The 23,583-nt window shown below is 39.3% G+C and overlaps 1 protein-coding gene across 5 annotated transcripts in view; it reads left to right on the plus strand.

Moving 5' to 3' along the window:
- The window catches only part of dcaf6 (ddb1 and cul4 associated factor 6), a 40,355-nt gene that overhangs the window by 9,800 nt on the left and 6,972 nt on the right, over positions 1-23,583 (plus strand). For 2 of the 5 annotated variants that reach the window (XM_041806653.1, XM_041806655.1), the window contains exons 3-12: positions 2,320-2,412; positions 2,600-2,785; positions 2,866-2,979; positions 6,002-6,137; positions 8,105-8,316; positions 11,868-11,961; positions 14,361-14,480; positions 16,074-16,424; positions 16,705-16,887; positions 21,131-21,190. In XM_041806653.1, the coding sequence (XP_041662587.1) occupies positions 2,320-2,412; positions 2,600-2,785; positions 2,866-2,979; positions 6,002-6,137; positions 8,105-8,316; positions 11,868-11,961; positions 14,361-14,480; positions 16,074-16,424; positions 16,705-16,887; positions 21,131-21,190 (1,549 nt within the window). The remainder of the gene's footprint in view (positions 1-2,319; positions 2,413-2,599; positions 2,786-2,865; positions 2,980-6,001; positions 6,138-8,104; positions 8,317-11,867; positions 11,962-14,360; positions 14,481-16,073; positions 16,425-16,704; positions 16,888-21,130; positions 21,191-23,583) is intronic. The other 3 variants (XM_041806656.1, XM_041806657.1, XM_041806658.1) reach the window with 3 other exon arrangements.

A 23,583-nucleotide genomic window follows, 5' to 3' on the forward strand; every position in this document is an offset into this window, starting at 1 on the left:
TTCAGTTATTTTCTTAAGATCTTGACTGATTTATCTGATTGTCTTTGGATAACAAAGCTGGTTTGCATGACACTGTGTTACTTTCTTGACATCTCTTGATGAAAACAAACAAAACAAATTCTCATGAAATGATGTAAAAATACAAGAGTACAATTAGGGATGCAAGATATAATTGGTTTGATATTGTATTGGCAGATATTGGCTTAAAAAGTGAATTATCGGTATCATCAGATGGGAACATTTCTGCTGATATTTAAAACCAATATTTTGCCTATAATAATCTGAAGTTAGTCAGTCAGTGGAGTTTAGGTCTGGACCGACAGACCCACATCAGCTTTGTAAAGTTATTTATCACCATTCCTTACAATTTAAAGTGTGTTTAATGGACTGGAATTTGTTAAAATGTTTATCTTCAAGCTTTGAATTGTGTTTTTTAAGAACTGAAATTTTAAGTCTGAACTACATTTAAATATCTGCATTTCAGGTATTGGCAAAAAAAAGCATAATGCATCACTCAATAAAAAGTATGCATGTGTATCCTCCCAGAGCTTCTGAAATGATGCACTTTTTTTCTAAACATGTGTACATACATTTTGTTTCATCCGAGATCTATGCTACAACATTTTATGAAATGGATTTGAAAATCTCAATATCTCATTCAGAAGGCTATGTTGGGTTCTGAGACAAACTTAGAACCACTAATGCAAAATGCAAGGCACAAATAAATTGATTAATCATTTATCAATGAATCTACTAATCTCAAGTTCTCTAGATTGTTTTCTTTTAAATTTACTTCTGATTTAGATACATGTTGAGTCAAGAGGAACTTGTTTGTCCACCTCATGCTGCACTTTACCATGTGATGCATGTTAATGTCTTTGAATATGTTTAAACGGCTTTTCTCTTGTTAGTCATTGTGCAATACTCTTTGGGCATCACTAGGTTTAAATTTGAATGTTTAGAAAGTATTAATGACCATCCATACAGTGTTAATTTTGGTAGCTGCTTTTAATTTTAGTCTTAGTTTTAGTCTTTAAATTATATACATTTTAGTTTTTGTCGTATTGTAGTCATATCTACCCTTTTAGTTTTAGTCTAGTTTTAGTCGACGAAAACTCGAAACTTTGTAGTGTAGTTTTAGTCCATAAAAGTCCTTACATTTTAGTCTTTAGTTTTAGTCCAAGCATTTATTTTCTTGTGTAAATCTGGTACCACATCATGGTACTGTATTTTCTGCACCCTGCCAAACCTGGGGTCCCTGCTTTCTACAGCCGAGAGGCAGGATAGATACAGATGCATTGTTTTTTGACAGATTTATCCACAGTGGAGAAATATTATGGATTTTGAATGTCCTTACATCTGAAATGCTCCATCCTTGGACATGTTTAAAAAACAACTCAAGCACCACGTGTTCACCACAGCTTACAGTCTCCCCTAAACCTGCCCCCTACATACATTCAACTTTGTGTTTGTCTTTTGTGTTGTCTTGTTTTCCACTCTTCTGTAAAGCGACCCTGGGTCTCATGAAAGACGCTATATAAGTCCAAGCTATTATTATTATTATTATTATTATTATTATTATTATTATTAATGAAAACTACATTACATTTTAGTCTAGTTTTAGTCATCTTGACGAAAAATAAGGTTACTTTTTGTCAGTTTTAGTCGTCACAGATCTATTTTTGTTAGTCTTAGTCTAGATTTTGTCATGGAAAAAAAAGGCTGTCGACGTACTTTTTTTGCATCCATATCCGTAATTATCCATCAGTCTTTTTATTTTAGTTTCCAACCAAAAAACAGCAAATGCCTAAACTGAATAAAAGAATTAGAGTAAAATGGCTTCTAAAAGAGAAAAGGTCAGTTTGTGGTATGACACCCTCATTTTTATACACCAAGAACTCCCTTTAGGGCACTGTCTTGGACCCCCAATCATTCACTTTCACTTTGAACCACAGCATTGCAAAAGCAATAAATCTGATTTGGTTGCAAACATGCACCCCTACTCTCAGAAAAAAGTTTTTTTTTTTTGGTTCTTCTGAAAGGCACAAATAAATTTATAGAACGACTTTCTCTTCAAATATTTTATTCTTTTCTGTACTTGATATGAAATAAAAATCATTTGCAATGATTTTTATTTTTATGGATCTGGGATCAATATGTGGTGTTTTTTTGTCTTGATAAATGACTGACTAAATTGAATGTAAATTTTTGAGCTGTCATGTACTCCTCAGTCAGCCTGATAATCCCCTCAGTGCTCAAAAAACCTGTAATATCAGTGAAATGTGTTGCTAGATAATCCCAATTGTTCTCTTTGTGCAGGTCAACACTATTTCCTGGAACGATACGGGTGAATACATCCTGTCAGGGTCAGACGATACATTTTTGGTCATCACCAACCCGTACAACAAAAAGGTAAGACTCACCTCCAACCAGTCTTCTCATTTTACTGATGGAGTGTGAAAGACTTAAGTCGACCACTTTTTATTATTAAAAAAAACTCTTTCCTAATCTATATTTCTGGTTGTGGGTTAATAGGTTATTCTTTACCTTCTTCTCTTACTTCCTGATCAGCCATCACACATTTTGTTTTCTCCCTCAGGTCAAAAAGTCAATACGTTCAGGTCATCGAGCAAACATCTTCAGCGCTAAGTTCATGCCCCACACAAACGGTCAGGAGATCGTCTCATGCTCAGGAGATGGCATCATCTTCTACACGCACACTGAAAAGAGTCCCGAGTACAACAGACAGTGTCAGTTCACCTGCCACTATGGGACAGCTTATGAGGTATATTTCAAAGAAGACTCATATTTTCTCTCATTCTTACAGCCTCCTTTCTTCAACCACACTGCTTTTTCTCCTCTCAGATTATGACGGTACCAAATGACCCCTACACTTTTCTGTCGTGTGGGGAGGATGGCACGGTGCGGTGGTTCGACCTTCGCATGAAGACGAGCTGCACAAAAGAAGACTGCAAAGATGTACGGTGACAGCTATAACATACATGTTTTTCTCTTTCAGTATAACTCTTCAGGTTTACCCATCATGACTGCAAATTTAACTGAATTCTCAAAATGAATATGAAAAGAAAATATGTATTTGTACACGTCTTAATCCATTAGTCTTAGTGGAATATTGATCAGGGGAGGAACAGGCTGTTGCTTCAGTGAGAAGCCTTTTTTCTAGGGGTCGACAGGCTGGCTGATGACTTGGTCAATTATCTTTATCATTGTTTTATTTTTTCTGATTTCAGATCAAATTAATCAAAAACGTGTGCTTCTTTGGCTCAGCTGCAAGTTGCGTCTCATCCTGGCTCTGTTTTCACTCTCTCACCACGTCACCACAACACAATCTGCATGACTAGATGTTACATGAGTTTTAGCAAATCGACACTGAAACTGCTGAATCATTTTCTTTTTAACTCTAGTTTAGTTAAGCAGTTTGCGTCTTTCACTGTGTCCTCTTGTTTCTACTTCTCTCTTCTGCTTTGTGTGCCAATTGTTCAGCTTTTTCTCATCTTTCCTCATCTTTCTTTAGTGTAATGTAGTTTATTTCTAAAGAGGCAAGGGTTTCTGAATTGGAGATGCAGCTGGGCATGACTAATCTAAAGCCTTCTTTCACAGCCGGAGTTAGCCAGCCACCACCCTGTAAGCTGGCCTCTAAGGGACGTGTAGGTGGAATTACCCATCATGCCCTTTTGCAGTGTGGTTAGATTTGTTTTATATGTGTTTAGTTGTGTTTGGATGTCCCCTGTTGTACAGCGATCTCTGCTGGGGCTCTTTAGCTCATGCTTCTAGTAGATTGTTGTTTTTGTTGTTGGACACATTAACACCATGGGTGACGTTATCCAGCTACTTAGAGCAAGAGTGATCGTCTGTGACTTTAGGTGCTCCTTTAAGATGCAGAGTGCATTAACATGCATTGCCTTGCAATGAGTTTGGCTCTCTGTTTTGTTCTTGCCAGAGGAGACCCACCGTTGTGTGGACCAATATAGACACTTCTAAAGTGGTAAATTTAACTCTATATGGGCTAAATCAACACTGTCTATTTTGCTGTGTATTTTACTTTATTATAGAGGTGTGACTTTACCTGACCAACCTGATTGGAGATCTATTCTCTTGTTGTTCTTGCCAATAAGGAAAGATAATATTTTACTGTTTAACTTCTCAGTACTCAGTACTTAAAGTAAACTTTAAATAAAATGCATTTTACTTTAACTTGAGTAGATTTACAGACCAGTACTTCTACTTTTACTCAAGTAGCTGTTAACCAAAGTGGCTATACATTGACCTTAGTATGATAGTTGTGTACTTTTCCAGCTCTTGTTGCGAATTTAAAAAAAACAATCTTATGTTTGTTAATCATGTTAAAAACAGGTCATGTATTACATGGGTATCAACCATGGAAAATCATAGATAAAGGCTAGATTTCTTGTACTTAAAATCATGTAGCAAAGAGACTGAACTGAAAAATTGTGCTCTCTCTCAAACTTGGCATAGCCAAGTGATGCATAAACTTGTGCTAAAAATATATAATAATAAGAAGGCCTCTGTCAGTACTGGATGATCCAGTGTCTTCTTTATGCTTTCAAGGAGTGAAAGAGCCACAATATCATCTTCTCCGCTGATTCTCTACACATCGTGAGATCTTTTGGCCGTGTACTGTAAATATTTTGCAACGAATTTAAGGGAATTAAACTCATCAGACTCTGTGTGCATTGTCTGAGTGCCTGAAATTTCATTAGGAGTTCTGTATCTGAAAATAAAGGACTTCATGTGCAAATGCTTTTATGGTTGTGCAGAAGTGTTTTTACACAGTGGTATTGCTGCTTTTACTTAAGAGAAAAATCGGAGCATATGTACTGCTGGCTAACAGATAGCTGGTAATGTTTCAAATCTAACATTTAAATGACCAAAACATCATTATGGCTCATTTTACTGTAAATTATAGATGTTCCAAATATGGGTTATTGGTTTCATAAACTAGTGATAATCTATATTTGTATCAGACTCCTACTTTTTATATTCATATGAAAAGGGAAACAGTCCATAGTGATTTGATTTTGATTCCTGGTAATGAATATTATGGTCTTTGTTTTTGTGTGCTTCCATTTATTCTTTTTCATTGAAGCTTCTTATGGAAGACTTTCGCATTTGTCATAAGTCTGCTCATTTTTTCCATTTAAAAACCAAATTAACCAGCAAAAATGAAAGTTTATAGTAACAAATCCACTGAAGGTTGGGATGAGTTCATGTTTTTTAAGGAAACAAGATTCACATTTCAAGAATTTACTTTTAAAAATCTTCAATACATAATCGTGCACAATGATTTTTTCTGGATTATTTAGATTGTAAACTTGAAAAAAGTTCTAATCCAACATGAAGTGTTGTGAATTTCTTTTTTCTTTCACTCAATGAATGTCCTGCTTCTGTGCAATTTTATTTATTGCCAGATGGGTTTAGTATCGGTTCAGTATTAATGATCCTGACAGTAATCATTACCCTCATTTCTTAAATGAGTTGACAGCTCTCTGTCTCTGGAGTAATTCAGAGAACAGTTTCTTTGGCTTCAGGCCAGACTGCATCAGTGAGAGCTGACTGCTTCAGATTGTGTGTCCGAGCGTGTGAGCGTGTTGTATGTGTGTGTGAGAGAACCCTCTGGATTGTGTTGCGTCGTCTCCTCTTTCTTGCCTGAGATCTGTATCTGTGACCTTAAATCTGTCAGAGTAGTTTTACCGGACTCGGTTACCTCTTTCTCTTAATTATCCTACAGCCTGTCGGTGTAACACATAGACACGAGAGAATTAAACACTAAGTGAAGATCAATTTTCTTAATTACTCAGATTAACCTTTGTGTTCGAGCTTGCTTATCATGTGCCCATATCATTGTGAAACCAACTCTGTATATACGTTCTCTCTGTAAGTGATAACTTTAGTAGGACTCATGGGGTAAAGGAGCAACAGAAAGCCTTTTTAAACCTGATTGTGTCTGTTTTGATTTCAGGACATCCTGATAAACTGTCGAAGAGCAGCAACCTCAATATCCATCTCACCCCTGGTGCCGTACTACCTGGCTGTTGGCTGCTCGGACAGCTCGGTGCGGATCTACGACAGACGCATGCTGGGTACCAGAGCAACGGGTAAGCTGTCGTCATCAACATCAGCTTTTTAGAGATGTTTAAGAGAATGAGAATAACAGGATCAAGTTCAAATTCATTCAGTAAAGGTCAATTTGTTAATGTTTGGAGGTAAAGCTCTAAGATTTCCCTTCACAGTTATTGTCTGTTATTAATGAGTTCATGTGTATTTGTCCCAAAAATTAGGAGAAAATAGAAGACAAGCCAGTTTAAACCACAATGACAGAGGTTCTACTAGGTTGGAAATCACTGACATACTAGGTTGGAAATCAGTGACAGAAGACATTAAACACATTAATGCCACAGTTGCCTTACTAGCTGTGTCCAAAATCACACCCTATTCACTTTAAAGAGCACTATATAGGCCATGTTGTAGAGGTGTGACTTCTGTGTGATCATCCTTAAGCCTTATATAGTGCACTCTTTCTATCCCACGGTGCATTTTGAGAAATAGAGAACAACTGATGATCAATTTCCCAGCAATGTTTACCCTCGTGCACAGCGGTTTACAGATTAAATGAAGAGAAAATGATGCCAGGAAATCAGCGGCTACTAAAGGTGGCTTGGTTTCCCAAACAGCCTGAGCTGTGCTGCTCTGTACAGCACCACAAACACCCTACAACACCCAGTTAGTGGTCTCACTAATAAAATCATGGTATCAAGGACAAGGGGAGCTCTGCAGTACAGAAAATCCAGAGACCCAAAGGTGGACACAGCATATATCCAGGTTTGAACAGGCAGGAAGTGGAGTACAGCCAGGTCTATGGAGGTGGCAGAGTCACGGTTGAGGCAGAGGGCACTGGTGGGATCCGTTGTAGCAGGGTGGGCAGGAGTCGGCTACCTCCCAGCAAGCAGAGTTGACAAAGCCAGGGAGCGGCAAGTGCTTATCCAGGAAGAAGTCTGAGCAGGCGTGGAGGAAGTCCGGGCCAGCAGGATGGTGGGACTGGGACAGCAAGTGGCGTGGACAAGATGGGATCGTCTTTGTGAGAGCTGGCGAGGAGCTGTATCCACAGCCAAGACCAACGGCAGGTCTCCTCACCACAGCCAGTGACCGGCGCTTGGAAGTTGACCTCTGCAAGCAGCTGATATTCCCAGCCCAGATAGTACCATCACTTCTGCTGCCAGACATGGTCATTGTTTCCGAGTCTTCTAAGCAACTGATCACGCTGGAGTTAACTGTATCCTGGGAAGAGCGCCTGGACAAGGCCAGTGAGAAGAGAGTTGTCAAGTACAGTGAGCTGGTGGAGACATGACAAAGGCAGGGCTGGCAGGCCCAGTGTGAACCCGTGGAGGTGGGGTGCCGAGGCTTTGCTTCTACAGGGCATTTACTTTGCTTGGCATCACATGCCAAGGAAAGAGGAGAACAGAAAAGCAACAGAAGCTGCAGAGAAAGCCATGAGACAGCTTTGGGTCTAGAGGGCAGATCTGTAGACAAATGCTGTGGCTCAAGCCAGGGTCTGGTCAACCCCAGCTGGGTTGTCGGGATGTTGGTGTCTGTTGTGCAAAGACCCAAAACGCAAATAAAGACATAGGAGAATGCCCATCATGAATATAGAACACAGAGACGCAGAGAAACTCATATTTTGAGTCAGTTTTACAAAAATATAACATCTGTAAGATAAGGATTTACAGTACAGATGAATAAAAAAAAGATCTGAACCAACATTTGAAAGGTAAAAAGATCTAAGATATTTATTGACTCTTCTGGTGTTAGTGAGTTAAAACTCCATAAAAACTCAAAGGTACAAAAAGGAAAAAGAAAAATGAAAAAAAGACTGGAAAGATTGTGAAAATTGTGATATAGCTGCATAATCATAGAAGTAAATTTGCCTAAATGCATCAGTGTTTCTTCAGTTCAAGACTACCTAATTTCAGTATAAACTCTCCTTTTGGTGCAGCATTCAACAGAAGGTTTTGAGCTCTTTGAAAAGTGTCAACATTTAGTAGACCCTTCCTTTTCCCTCACTCAGGTAACTACATGGGCAGAGGGACGACGGGCATGTGTGTGAGGTTTGTTCCCACTCACCTGTCCAACAAGTCGTGTCGGGTGACTTCTCTCTGCTACAGCGAGGATGGTCAGGAGGTGCTGGTCAGCTACTCCTCCGATTACATCTACCTGTTTGATCCCAAAGATGACCAGGCCCGCGAGCTGAAGGGCCCGTCTGAGGAGAGGAGGGAGGAGGTGAGTGATTGAAATCATGCAGCTCTCAACATGAAACACTGTCACAGAAGTTATGATAGTTGCCGTGGGTTTAACTGACATGCAGTCATGTGTATTAGGCATGTAGGGCGCAAGGGATTAATCACAGGGCGCAACCTGAGGCTGGAGAGTCAAGCTCAACACATGTGCCACGCGGGAGCCAAAGCCAAGCTTGACGGCATCTTTTTTATACAGGCCTTTTCACTCCTGATAATTCGCCTGGAGACCGCCCACAGTTAGTGAGCCTTTGGGACATCCAAACCAGGGGCATATGGCAACTCTACAGCCTGCCTGGGTAGTCCCCTGGACCATGCTTACTAACGACATCCACCCCTTACTCTGCTCTTACAGTGGGGACTTTAGTATTTTTTCAACGGATTATTTTCTCATGCCCCTGGTCATATGCAGGGGCATCCAGAGCCCAACCAAGGTTGTGTCGATCCTCCTTCCTGCCTGATGGGACCACATCCAACCCTTACTGCAGCCTCAGTTTTTGGTCATGTCGCAACATGCCTAAAAGTCTGGACTGTACTTGCGTATCTTCACAACAGCTGGATGAACTATCTCAAAATTTTTTCAGATTCAGAACCATCCATTCACTAGATGTTTGGACATTTCAGGAATCAAGGAAAATTCAAACAGTCCTCAAAGTCAGGAAGTGTTGACCTGTAGGGCCCTTCAAATCTATAAAATTTACTGTAAAACATCCGATTTTTGACATAGTTCAGTCCGGACTTTTGGTTTAGCCACTCAGTTATCCATAAAAGTCCATAAAAGCATTTGAAATGCCCAGTAAATGGGGCCTCCCCAGAAGCTATTTAGTAATACCAACACATGCACATTGGATCTGTAGCATTAGCTCCAGAAGTCTAGAAGTTCCCAACCTTTTTTTCATTTTCCCTTATCAACAAAAGTTATAATAGTTCCATGAATGTAACCCAAAGGAAATATCCTCAAACATTATCTGAAGACCTTTGTTTGAGGTAGCTAACCCGTTCAGTTTTTTTCTGAATCATTATTGTAGTCAATATTTGCAAATCTTACTTTTGACAATCTCAGAGAAGACAAAACTTTGCACCTCCCTAAGACCTCTGAAGCCCCTTTGGGGTCCCGGACCCCAGGCTGGGGACCAATGCCCTGGCCAACTTACCTCCTGGACCTGGCTCCTGTCAGCTTTGGATAAAACTGGAAAAAAAATTCCAGTCTTGTCATTGGCTATGCACACTGATATTACTCTGCTAGTCCAGTAAGTCCACCACAGTGAATATTAAAAAAATAAAAGCTCAAAACATTCTTAAAGAGGGGGTTTATATTTTGAAAAAAAACAACAAAAACTAAAATATGTTACTTAAACAATTAAGCGAAGGTATTTAGCTTTAGAAGGTTATAACTGCTTAAAATTAAGATAGCCAACCTCCATGGGTCCCAGAAAGCTTTACCCTTTTCCCCCCTTATGGGCAGCTTTGAGCATGAAACAGGCTCTCATATGTGTTAGTGTTGGTAGATCAGCTTTTTTTTTTTTTTTTTTTAACATCATGGCTTAATTTCAATATACCCCATGGAGGGGTAGAATGAAGTTATGGGGGTACAAGACCTTTCAAACAGAGATTTTCCACTGGCACACTCTTCACCAAGTGTTAAAGGAAATCTCCCAGAATGCATTATGGATCTACTGCAAGAACTGAAAAGTAGGACAACAGTCTAGCAACATGATTTAATGTTGTTTTAATACATTACGGTCCCATTGATTTTGAACAAGCATTTTTTTAAATCGCTGCTGTTGCACATATAGACATGAGTGCTGTCAATGAAAATAATGATGATGTATCTGAAGCTCAAAGGGTCATCCCATTTAATAAATGAGGATTTCACTATTACTAATTATAAGTATATTTAAAGGGCAAAGGGGGCTCTTAAAGTTGAGGGTTAGGCGTTACATTTAGAAGTGGCGCTGCCCATATTCCTGCCCTTCTTCCTCTCTCTCAGCCTGAAAAGTCAGCAATCGTCAGCAGTCCAGTTGTGATAACAGCTTTAGTCCAATGTTTGACCTCTAACTTGTTGTCTTCTTTACCACACAGTCAGAGAAAGAGAAAAGTGTGTTTCTTGATCAAGTTCAGTTTAAATCCCAGCACATCATGGGAAGTCGGATGGAAGAAGAGCAGTTTATGGAATAACTTAAAATGACATTAATTGGGCACTGGTGTGGCTCGGTTGGTGGAGCAGGTGCCCATATGTGGAGGTTGTGGTCCTTGATCCTCTGGTGGCAGAGCAATTCCTGGTCTTGGCACTATTTAGTTTGTCTTCCCCCATATTTCCTGTCTCTTTTCAGCTGTCCTGTCCCAATAAAGGCAGAATATGATCTTAAGAAAATCATCGTGTTGACATGCCTTATCTCTCTATTTCTTTCAGTTTTTGTAGCATGGTTTATAAAGTTTACAGCCTGTCATGCTGTTTATTTGCATGAATTTTCTAAAATTACTAAACAGTAATTAAGCATTGTGACTTTGTTGTCAAAAATGCTGCTTAAACGAGTTCAAACTTTGATTTAAAGTTCAATAAAAATCTGCTACAAGCAAAAACACTGCAGTTTCCTCTCTTATAACAACATACAAGCAGCCTACACTTGTTAGGTTGTTCCCTATTAGCTTTACTTGTAGAGAAAATAAACACAAGCACATCATTTGTCCCGTCAGTGAGCAAGGAAACACAATGAAGGACCTTCAGGGGCTCCTGTGTAAGAGCACTGCAGACATCAGTGCTAAATCTGCTCTGATTGATGCGGTGCAAATGACCCTGAAGAAGAAGAGCAAAATGAAAAAATGGAGAAAAAAGAGGAATAGGAGCATATTTTGAAATGTGTTTTTCTTGTATGTAGATGTTTATATGGTCATTTAGTTTAGGCTAAATGAGCCAGCAGGAAAACTGTGTAGACCTTTGGTAAAGTGTTTAGGTCTGGTCCTCATGGGTGTCTGAATGTGCTGGATCATGGTGCCAGTGCTTCAAAGCCTCTTGGTGAGTTCAGCTGTGTCGAGATGCATCCACCACTCACATTCCTTTCCAAATACAGCAACCAACGCACGGGGTGTTCTTCTATCATCCAAAATAGTTCAGGCCGAGGTGCAGAGCACGGCCAAGCAGGGGCTCATTTTCCCTCCACCTGCAACTTCATTTCTGCTGTGTCCCTTTTCTTTCCGTTTCGTTCTCCTATCTCCTCCAGCCTCCGTCTTTTTCACCCCTTACAGCCCTTATCCAGACCTGATGACATTTCCTGAGTGGAGCAGTTGATAGTCGTCGCACTAAGAGCCTCTTTTTCTATTTCTGGCTCTCTGCCTGTTGCCCTGCAGAGAGAGCCAGGGGACGGGAAAGTGAAGGCACCCTCACCGTGCAGCCAGGAGGGAGGGTGGTGGGGGGGCACATTAAAGAGGACACTGACAGAGACGAGCTGTGTTTTGCTTTGGCAGCGGAGCTATTTTTGACCATGCTTTGACTGACAAACTGCTAATCTTTCCCTATCTGTGTGCGTGTTTCCACAGTTGAGGCAGCCTCCAGTGAAGCGCCTCCGACTACGAGGTGACTGGTCCGACACGGGGCCTCGAGCTCGCCCTGAGAGCGAGAGGGAGAGAGACGGTAAGATCAGAGGAGTCAGTACAGCAGCAAGCACATGTGTCTCATTTAATTTAAAGTCAAGTCTCATGTTACAGATTAGACCCTCCTCTGATTTCAGGAGACCCCAAACATGTCAAGAATGTATTGATTTATGACACCAACGGGTTCAGTTTTTGCCATTAAGCTGTCTAAAACAAAACCCGTCGACATTTGTTGTTGCCAGATTTCACAGGGTATGCCTGTGAAATATAAAATGGTGTGAAATGTAAGAATAGGTCACATTTAATGTGGTGTTAAAAAATGAGGCTAAGATTTATTATATGAAAAATTTTTCCACCTTAAATGTAAGCTATACCCATTACATACACATACAGTTGAATTAAAAAAAATATCCAAATCTTTTAGGAGGGATTAATAAAAAATATCAAAAACCAAGTAGCAAAAATATCCACAAGCCTGGACTTGGACTTTGTTGAAGCACCTTTTAATTTCATTATAGCACTCTTAGGAAGGAGTCAGTCAGTGTAATCCATCTCAGCTCTGCAAAATGTGTCCACTCCTCCTTTCAGAAGTGCTAAAAATCTGTCAGATTATGTGGGCATTTCATGTGCACTGCCCTCTTCAGGTCACTGTGCAGATTTTCAGCAGGATTCAGGACTTGTCTCTGGCTTGGCCACCCTAAAACTTGTATCCACCTCTTGCAGGATTCCTGCAGATCCTTGAAAAGTCTGAAATAGTCTTGTATTGCACATTTGACTTTTAAGGCCTTAAAAAGTCAGATTTTTACCAGTGAGAGGTCTTACATTTTAGAAGGCACTTGACTAAGACATGTCCTTATCCAGCCTTTTTTGTAGCTAAATTACACAACTTTAATGGTCTTTCCCCAAAATTTGTTGCACAAATATTCATCATAATTCAGGAAATTTGGAGTTGGATGTTCTTTTCTAATTGTTATTATTTTAATTATGTTATTTTCATTTTTTTATTTTTGCAGTAAGGCATATTAAAACAGTTTTCATTAAATTCAATATAACTTCACATTTTTTGAGATATGTATCTTTTTTTTTGACCAAGACAAAAGAAACAAAAAGTCCATCACCTAGCTTTAATGCTCAGTGTAAGCCAGAAAGGAGAAGAGACAAAAACATGAACCGAAACAAAAACATAAACCCTCGGAAACCCAAGCAGACAATACAATGTATACCTGATCTTAATTAGAATAAACAGCATCAGTCCTTGAAAGCTATCCAGTGGTTTAGGGAAGACATCAAGAAAGAGATCCTCCTTCCAAGTAACTCTATGAATTACCCTCTAATAGCTTGCCATTGTGCTCAACAACTCCATCAGTTCTTTAAAAGCAGAGTTTTAGGCTGAACTAACAGACCTATGTAATTTGAGATCTTTTTCTTTAATAATTTTCATTCTTTAAACTGTAAAGGGTGTTTTAAGAAAAAAGATTTTTTTCATCCTCAAACCTGGAAAAGGACTGAATTTTTATTTATGTAAAACTTATTTAAATATCTGTATCAGCTAAAATGAATCTGTAAATATTGACTTAAGGGATATCTGCAAAAATCCAATATCGTGCATCCCTAATAAATTGCATCCTTTTCTCTTATTTGTAACTTTCTTAGTGCTAAATGTCGTGGTCTATTAACTTTATCTTTAACAGTAGCTATAGTAAACGAATATCTTTAAATGAATTAGTTATTCATATAGATTAGCTTGAATTTTGCAAAAAACAAAAAACAAAAAGCAGAATAAATTGAACAGAAGATAATATTTTTTTGTAAAATGAGAAAAACCATGATCTGATGGAGTTGACAATGGGGATGGAAAGTAATGGTTATATATAAAAAGTTACTGGATTCACCCCCCAGGTTTGGATTGGGGCTCTTGCAAAGCTATTTTTCAAGAATTTGACTCTTTGGTTAAGCAGGGTTGAGTAACACTGCTTTCGAGTGACAAAATAAACCTATTTCAGTTAAATTAACACATGAGGATTCGTAAATATGAATCCATTTTAATGAGGCATGACCAGAGAGTGAATCTTTGTCCATCAGGAAGGTACATCTCTGTAGTCAGAGACTTCAGAGCACTTAAACATAACACTTTCAGGAAAAACTTATAAAAAATTAAAGTAAGCCAAACTTTACTGAAGGAGTCCTGACTGGGCCAGATAGTCTAAAATATACGAAAATATGTTTCAATCACTGATTTCCCACATTTTTCTCTGTTTCAATCCTACAGCGCCACATAATAAAAACAGTCCTCTGATGTTCCAATGCTTTTTCACCACTTTTATTTCAGGCTAACGTGACATCGCCCTGTCATACTCACCTTTACCATATTCGTATTATTGCTTCCAGTGCTTTAGGAAGCAGTAACCCTGTTCACATTTTCCTTCCTTACTCTTATAGGAGAGCAGAGCCCGAACGTGTCGTTGATGCAGAGGATGTCGGACATGTTGTCCCGGTGGTTTGAGGAGGCGAGTGAAGCACAAAGCAGCAGAGGGACTCGGCCTCAGACGCGACCCAGAGGTAAAACAATAACTGATGTTAGTTTGTTTAACTTACAGCCTTGTAAGCGATTATCATGACAACATGAATAAGCTCTGCCAAACAAGTATGGTGTAAACATCAATGAAGGCCAGTAACAAATCACTAAAACTAAAGTGTGGATTGCAGAATCGATAAAAACAAAACTATGGCTTTACCATTCTGTACTTCCATAATTCAAACTAAGTCTTTGTTCGAAACACGGTATGTAAAAATGTGGACTGCAGTTTTTTAAACTGGGTCTGTGAAAGTTATGTTCTTTATAAGTAAATAAATAGAAATATAATGAATAAAGCTTACCGATCTCCAGTCAGTAACATCTCACATACTGGAGTGCAAGAAAATTAAGAACAAATATCTGCTTTAACCACTTTAAAAATATTTAGTAGAAAAATTAATACCAAATGTATAAACAAGGAAGTTCTGGCTTTCTGTCAACAACATTAAAATGACCACTGAGTTATGGCACATGAGGTCAGTAGCACATAGAAAAACTGATTTCACATACATCCCCTAAAAGGAGTTATTTCACTTTATCATAAAAATGTTACTTTACTTAAATTACCTGGTTGTAGATTCATCATCTTTTTATAGTGTTATTGCCATATAGGAAATATCCAATTTAACTGTACAACTCCTCAGACACTACTCAGTACTTTAAGTAAACTTTTAATAAAATGCTTTTTTACTTTTATTTGTGATTTATAGACTTGTACTTTCATTTCTAATTAAAGGTCACATATTATGCAAAATACTCTTTTCAGGATTTTCCCCAAAAAATATGTGCCTCTGGCTTGTCCACAATCCCCCAAGGAATCAGAAAAATCCATTTCCTCCACCTTTTCTCCAACTTTTTAGAAAATGTGTGTCGATTTTCCCCTCATGATGTCATATGGGGAGTTAGCACCGCCCCCAGGTTCAGTTGGCCCTCCCTGCTTGGAAGAAATTCCGCCCTCCTGATCTTCATCTCAGCTGCCATGAGAGGAGGATCAGGAGATCCACATCCATTAAGCCACATCCATTTCCTGAGCAGGGCTGAAACAGAGGGGTTTTAGACATGCAAACATCCAATACTGGAGATTTTTTCCGCAACAAACTTCACAGGCTTGTTTTGGGGAACTCTGAGACCTATACAAACTTGTCTTAAAAGGGTAAAATATGTGACTTTTAAGTAGTACTTGAGTACGTTTGTCTTTTACTCTTTCCTCCTGGTGTAGACCATAACATCTCAGTAGCAAACTGGCATTTTGACACACATTTCAGGTTAAAGAAATATTCCACCTTCTGAAATTTGAGAATTTCATGAGGCTATATTGCAATCTAATCTATATTTCGTTGAATTGCTCTACCAAAATGCACGTGGAGATGACGGCGGGGGATCAGCCTGCCTTTGTATTTATCCGTTTACATTTCATCACCTACTTTTGACTTAAACTGCACATAAATATCAAAACTTCAAAAGGCGGGTTGATTTTAGGTTTAATTCAAAATCAGTCAACTTCATGATCCCTTTAAAAAATCGTAAGTTGATTCTTTTTTTTCTTAAAATCTTGAAATCCTTTTTACATTTTTTAGGAACAGCTGCTCATCCAGAGGGGCCATCAAGCGCTCCAGCTGCCCCGGCAGATGACTCAACCCAGGAGCCAAGCACCTCTGAGAGGCCCACAGGTTCAGATGCACCTGAGGAGCCTCCTATTGCTGCCGCTGCCGCCCCCATCGCCATGCCTGAATCCACTTCCTCCTCCTCCTCAGGGTCCTTATCAACTGTCACAGCTCCTCCTCCTTCCAGCTCCTCATCAGTAGAGAGTTCAGCCCCTTCCTCCTCCCCGCTCACCTCCTCGCCAGACTCGGAGCAAAGGAGTCAGGCAGACAGCACCGGAACTCCCACGCCAACACCCACGCCCACCTCCGAGCCGCCACTGTCAGGTAATGCAAACAGGAGCGAGCTTTCTTTTTTTTTTTTTACAAAATGTCTTCCAGAAATCCGCATTTTTCTCCCAAGTGCAACGAGTCGGTACCAGATCAGTCTTTCCTGTGTGTGTTTGGATGTTCGTGTGTTTGTGTTAGTGTTTGTTGGAGCCACTCCACTCAAGCAGCAGCTTCACTTCACTCTGTTTCATCTTCCCTCCTCGTCTCCCTCACCCCCTCCCCTCAGGTCTTCTAATCGTGCATCACTCTCCCTCTCCTCCTCTCCCCTCTCTGTTAGAGTACGGTCCTCACCGGCTGCCCATAAGTTTAGTGTGTAGGCGTTTGCAGAGGTTACTCCGACTGGCCGACCCACCAGGACGGGGTCAGCGAGCGGCCCCTTCTTCTTCCTCTTCTTCCTCTGCAGCTCCTGAGAGACAAAGTGCCGCTGATGCTGCTGCTGCTGAGACGCAAACCCCTACAGGTTACCCTCCCCTCTAAGCTCCTCACCCCCTCCATGCGGGCTGTATTGCCTGGACTCCCTGTCCTCCCCTGCCATCTTCACCTTCCCTTTCCTCCCCAGAAAGACCGGATCTTGCTAGAACTGACCTCTAATCCTGCGCTGATCCTCTTTCTGTTTCCCCAGTAACGCACCTTGATATTAGTTAACCTCTGTAGCAGTCACTTCTCCTGTTTGCTCACTCACTAATGCTCTCACTTCATTGCTCCACCTGTTGCTTGAGTTTTCACCTGTTGGAGTGGCACCAGCCAGTGTGAAGCTCTGCTATGGCGTCCTCATAGCTCATGTAGTTGTCCATTCATGTTTGAAGATGCCCACAAAGATCAGTTGGCTTAACTGATGAACTTAACACTGGACAGGATTCACTTTGGTTTGATTACTAAAGCTCCTTTCAGACCTAAAATAATGTAAAAACTGACATTATCACGGCTTTTTGTCATTGTGTTGCAGTTTACAGTGCCATGGAAAAGTAATTCCCCCTTCCTGATTTATTGTTGTTGTTTTTTTTGCATATTTGTCACACTTAAATGTTTTAGATCATCAAAAAAAATTTAACTTTAGACAAAGACAACCAGAGTAAATACAAAATTCAGTTTTTAAACCATTATTTCATTTATAAGGGGAAAAAAGACATCCAAACCTACCAGGCCCTATGTGAGAAAGTAATTTAAAACTGAGACCTAATAACTGGTTGTGCCACCCTTGGAGGCAACAACTGTAAGCAAGCATTTGCAATAACTGGCATTGAGGAATTTTGGCCCATTCTTCTTCTCAGATTTGTTTTAAACCAGCAACATAGGAGGATTTTCTAGCATGATTGCCTTGTTTAAGTTCATGCCACGGCATGACAATAGGTCACAAACTGATGGCTGGTCATTCTCCCTCTGGAATTTCTGATAGAGAGCAGAACTCATGCTCTTCCAGGCCCTTGAGCAGCAACCCAGCCCTTGGACATTACCAACTCCATGTTTGACTGCTGCTGATGTTTTTTTTTTTAATCAAATGCTGTTAGTTTTACACTAGATGCAACAAGATGCACATTTTCAAGCTTTTGTTTCATCTGTCTACAGAATATTCCCCCTAAAGTCTACTACTGTTGAACCAAGAACACTGATCTTAACTGAATTAAGTGAAGCCTGCAGGTCTTTAGATGCTGTCCTGGGTTCTTTTGTGACCTTCTGGATGAGTTGCTGATGTGCTCTTGGAGTAATTTTGGTCTACTTGCCACTACTGGAAAGGTTTCCAACTGTTACAAGTTTTCTCCATTTGTGGATAATGGCTCTCACCATGGTTCACTGGTGTCCCAAAGCTGTAGAAATGGCTTTGTAACCCTTTTCAGACTGACCAATATTGATGACGATGTCTCTCATCTGTTCTTGAATTTCCTCTGAGACAGAGCCTCTTCTTGTCAAAACAGACCGAGGTCTCTTTACTGCCAATTCAAAGCCAAGTCTCATTCTTACCAGCCTTTCAAAGCTAAATCCCATCATAAAAGGAGATCAAGGACTTTCTGGCACATGACTCAAATATGTACCCAGCTGATAACAGTATCTGGTTCAGAACTTTTCAGTTAGATGCTGTATAAGATGCAGGCGCAGGTATGTCTTTTCACTACAAGCTTAAAGCTGTTCCTCACTCTGTCAAAGCAGGCATTAACAATTTAGACCCTTTAAACCAAGAGTTGGTGCAGTACCTCATGTAGAGGGGTAACCCCAGATCTAAAACGTTACAAATCAGCATCATTGCTGGCAAAGCTTTTAAGGCAAAAATGATTGACTCGTGGCAAGGAATCTGTTTTTTAAGTTATTTTAGTGTTAAAGCTTTGATTAACGTTGGTGGCCACACAGACATTTCTTGAGACTGTTCAGAAAAGCAGAAATAAAAGAAGTAAGAGCAGAAATCTAAGATGTTGACTTAACTTTGAGTCCATCACAGTATACGATGGGACGCATACAGTGAGGTCTCCTGAAGACCTTTTCCAGACATTCGACTGCGATGACGTCACTTACTACAGTGGATGGTGGAAGTACTGGTGTTCATATCAGACTACTTTTGTTTTAGTTGGTAATTACATTCTGGGTGTATTTGAGAGCAAAAAATGTAAAAGAACAAAATGAAATAGAATTTGCATACTTAGTCAAAATTTCAGTGACTCTGTCAAATGAGCCGTCACCTCATGGGTGCTCACAAACAGAGAAACTTGTGAAGACCAGACTGAAAGTGTTGCTTCTCTGAATACACCAGCATTTATCTGAAAGCATACAAAAGCTGTCTTGCATACACAGCTGTACACACAAACACCTTTTTTATTAAAATGTTTCGTTGTCTAAAGCTCACTAGACAACATAGAAGGATTCACAAGTCCTTTTTCTGTTTTCAGCTTGTCATTTAGTCAAAGTCACCTGTAAACCAACCTGACATCTGGAAAACCTTCCATAGGCAGTATGTGGGAAAGGGTAAAGCCTTTGAAAAAAAAACTAACTCTGAGGGTGATTGTATGAACGTTCTGTCACATCTTTATGGGCCAATCAGAGCAACAAAACGTTGTTGCTGATACCGAGGTGCGCCACTACCAGGGAATAAACTTCATAGAGAACTGCATTACATGAACCATGGCAACTGTAGACATGTCAGTACAAGACCTTTTTCATCTTAGAATTGAAAACAACTCAATGCTGTTCTTTGTTCTTGTTTCAATGAAGAAACGTCAAGTTCTGATAAAACTGGTGCTTTAGCAGCATCCACGCTAATCTCTTCCGCCATAATTGCACCGGCCTCTTGTCACCGCTCTTGTCACGTTATGACTCTGCTGCGCCCGAAAGTACTGCCCCTCGACACTGATTGGTCCTGTCACTTTCTAACCGGGCCCAAACTGTTCAGACGGGAGCTTTACAAGATAGATTTGCCAGTGAGAAACATAGAAACAGGCGAATCCATCTGCTTTGCAGGGTTACCTGTAAACAGGGTCACATTTTAAACCAGACTACTGGCATATGCTAGCATTGAGACAAATGAGACACTGCTGTGGACGTTCTTTGTTTTGATGATTTTCAGGCATCTAATACAACTAAAGCTTTCCAAACTTTCCTTGTAGTAAATGTGCACTACACAAATTACCATGGGGAGTTTGTGAACAGGTGTTTTATTTATCACTTTCATCAATTGTGTCACAAACCCCTTTTACTGTCTGGTTCGGGGCTACACTGCCCATGTCTGACTGTGTGATGTCCCATGTTAAAGGTCTTTATAGGGTTAAACTGTGGATCTTTTAAATGTTATGGCTGATGACTTGGAAAATGAGATCAGTCTGTTAAAGCATGTATAATTGGCAAAAAAGCCAGTAACCCCAGAAAGGGTATATTATGCAGTGGTGAATACAGATACACACAGTGGCTTGAAGTAAAAACAGCAGTTTGGACAAGCAGAATTAGGATGCACAATGTTATCATTTTGATAAATGATCATCATTATTGTATTGGTAGATATAAAAATTTCCTTTGATATTTACGACCAATATTTTTGCTACAAAAACCTGCCTATGTCAGCTGTTTACACAATGTTTGTGTTTTATGAACCTCACTATACCTGTTTTTAAGTTTTTAAGACTCCTGAAGGCGCATGATCCATTTTTTTTGCAAGATAAAATCACCTCTATCCAGTCAGATGTCTCCCTTTTCATCGCATTTTATATAAATCTTGAAATATTTTGTGAATTCTTCTGCTTGCATCTGCTCCAATGGAGAATGATCTAGTTTCATGATATTCATTCTATCATATCATTTAAAAATGTAAGAAAATTACATGAATTGATAGCTGACTGTTGAAATCTTGAGGTTCTAAAGGAGGGTTACAAACTAACAAGGCTTATCTTCCTGTTGGGTCTTGCAGTAAGCTTGTTAGTCCTAATGATATGAAAGAAGTCATATAACACATTATATGCTGTACGCATGTGTGAATGTGTTATGTTTATGTTTTCATTCAGACATACTAATCTCTGATACTCATGAAGCTGCACATACTGAATGAGGAATGATCCTTGAAGCTTGTTCTTCTGCGGCTGACTTTACAGCTCCTCCTGCTTAACCTGGATTACACCTTTTCTTTTTTAATTTGAGTCAAAAGTTTTAACCCCTGTGCGTCTGTACTGTGTGAGTCCTCAGGTTTGACCTCTGTGTCCGATGTTTAGTCGGTCTCATTTGTGTTCCAGATTCCCCCTCGTCTGTGGTAAACAAACAGCTGGGATCCATGACTCTCGATGAACAGCAGGGTGCGTCCTCCCCCCAACAATCCCACCCTGCTTACTAGCTGTGTCCTTTTCATCCTCCCTCATAAACAGAAAAATGTCTCTTTGGGATGCACAGATGTGACCGTTTCATTCCTGATGCCAATGTATAGGCTATGAATAGGTGCTATTTTAAATTCTTCACTGTGAGATCAAGATGGTGATCATTTTTTAATAAGAAAGGCAACATCAGCCTTGACCATAGTATGCAAAAAACAGAGCCGTAGTCTCAGTGGCGTCATCTGTGAATTTCTGATAAGGTGTTATGAAGCCGACGTGCAAAATACAGTCTGGCTGCAGTCCATAGATCTCACACAACTCCTCTTGCAGGCTCTGAATTTGAGACTCTGTCTCTGTTTGGATAGAAGAGCTGTAATTGCAAATCCAACGTATTTCCAGTTTTTAAATTCAGCTTTATTCATGAAAAAAAGTTTGGCAGCCAATTTATGAAACAACCACGCTGCAAACATTACAAACTAAGCAGCATTTTATAACCACAACAGAAAAAAGGACAGAGGTCTAACCTGGGGATTAATTATATATAAACCTAATTTTAAAGTAGATTTATGAGCAGTGGCCTGCTTTAGCTTCATTAGTTGCAATGTTAATTAAGTTGTTAATGTCACTACATTAGCCAATGTTGCTAAGTTAGCTTTAGCAAACAGAGCTACAGCGAATGTAGCTACATAAGCTGCAAACATAACATAGCTATGTAGCTTACGTAGCTGATGTAAGTTTTGTTGCTTTATTAGCATAGACATCTATCAGCCTGGTGAGCTTTAGCTACATAGCTATGCATGTACGAAGCTTATGCAGCTAATGGAGTTACATAACCTAGATTTGCTACATTAGAATGTTTCCAATTCAGTTTTAGTTCAACTTTATTTATTTAGCACATTTGAAACAACCAGGTGTGACTAATGTGCTTCACATTATAAAAGGCAAAATAAGAATATATCATTATGAAATAATAAGAAATAAATCAAATAAATTAAATCATAAAGTAATGATTAAAGTAATAGTAGAAGTGGAGGATGAGCTTTTTATCTGTAAGACTATTTACTGGTATTTATTCAATGTTTTGTATTCAGGTTTTGCAGGTAAGGTTTTTTTTTTTACATTTAACTTTTGGTTTCCTAACCTTTACCTTAATCCACACCCTAACATAACTAAAAGTTTAATCCAATTTTATTTTGAAAATTTTAGCTTTCGTATCCATTCTGACAGATGTGGCGTCTCAGGTTAACGGTCTGTGTGAGAACTGTCTGAGATCTAGTCTGCAGCCAGACCCCTTCAAAAAAATGTCTGCCACCACTTGAGAATAATAATAATAATAATAATAATAATAATAATAATAATAATAATAATTCATCAGACTTATATAGCGCTTTTCTAGGAAACTCATACACGCAAGAGAAATGCTGTCTCTCAGTTTTTTTAATCAATCTTTAAAGCAATGATGTTCTGTTAGGTTGGGCTTTAAGCTCCTGGCTAAAAGTTACTTTTATCCTAAATTTAATCAAAATAGATTCCTTGAGTAAAAATTCCACCCCTGTATAGTTTTTAACAATAATTCAATGTGCCATAGAGACCAAACCCATGTGTTGATCCAGGCTGTAATCATGTTTGCTTCTGCTGTAAAAATGAGAATTAAATATGGGACCAAATAGGCAGAAGTTGCATTTTGTAGCCTGACACAAGTGGACCCTTGAGGAATTGCAGTCCTTTGCGCTTCCACTTTGGTTTAATTTTTTTTTTTTTTACACCAGTTGCCCTTTGTGCTCAACTTCAAAGTAACAAAGATGTAACAAATTTGCAGATTTAAGAAGTAACTGCAGAACTTTTTGGCGTATCAAGCAAGAAACTCATCCAAACAGTTCACAATGCAGCTCCTTCCTTCACCCTATGTTAAATGTACTCACATGTAAAGTTAAAAACAGATTTAAATTTTTAGATGAGGATTGACCCAAGTGATCGAGCTACTGTAGTAAGGATCAGAGTAATATCAGAATCAGATCGGTGCATCCCCGCTTTGTCTTATAAATCTCCAAACTTTGTCTTCTGCTGCTTCCATGTCTTTTATTTCTTTTTTGTCCCCCGCTATACTTCAGTTTCAGATCTATCTGAATAATATTAGACTTACATTCAGAAACACATAAAAAGATAGCATTCACATAAAAACGTAATTAATAGTGAAGTGGCTTCCCAGTAAAATTCTGGTAATCGATTAAGAGGTGGTGTGCAAAATTTTACTGACAAAAAAAAGCTTTTCATGTAAGTCTTACAGATACATGGTTGATAAATTATTATTACAACCACCTCAGGTGTACAACGATCCATCGGGGGCTTTTGCCATTGTGTATCCTGTGTCCTGTTGT

Source organism: Cheilinus undulatus, linkage group 15 (assembly GCF_018320785.1).
Source record: "Cheilinus undulatus linkage group 15, ASM1832078v1, whole genome shotgun sequence".
Lineage (NCBI taxonomy): Eukaryota > Metazoa > Chordata > Actinopteri > Labriformes > Labridae > Cheilinus > Cheilinus undulatus.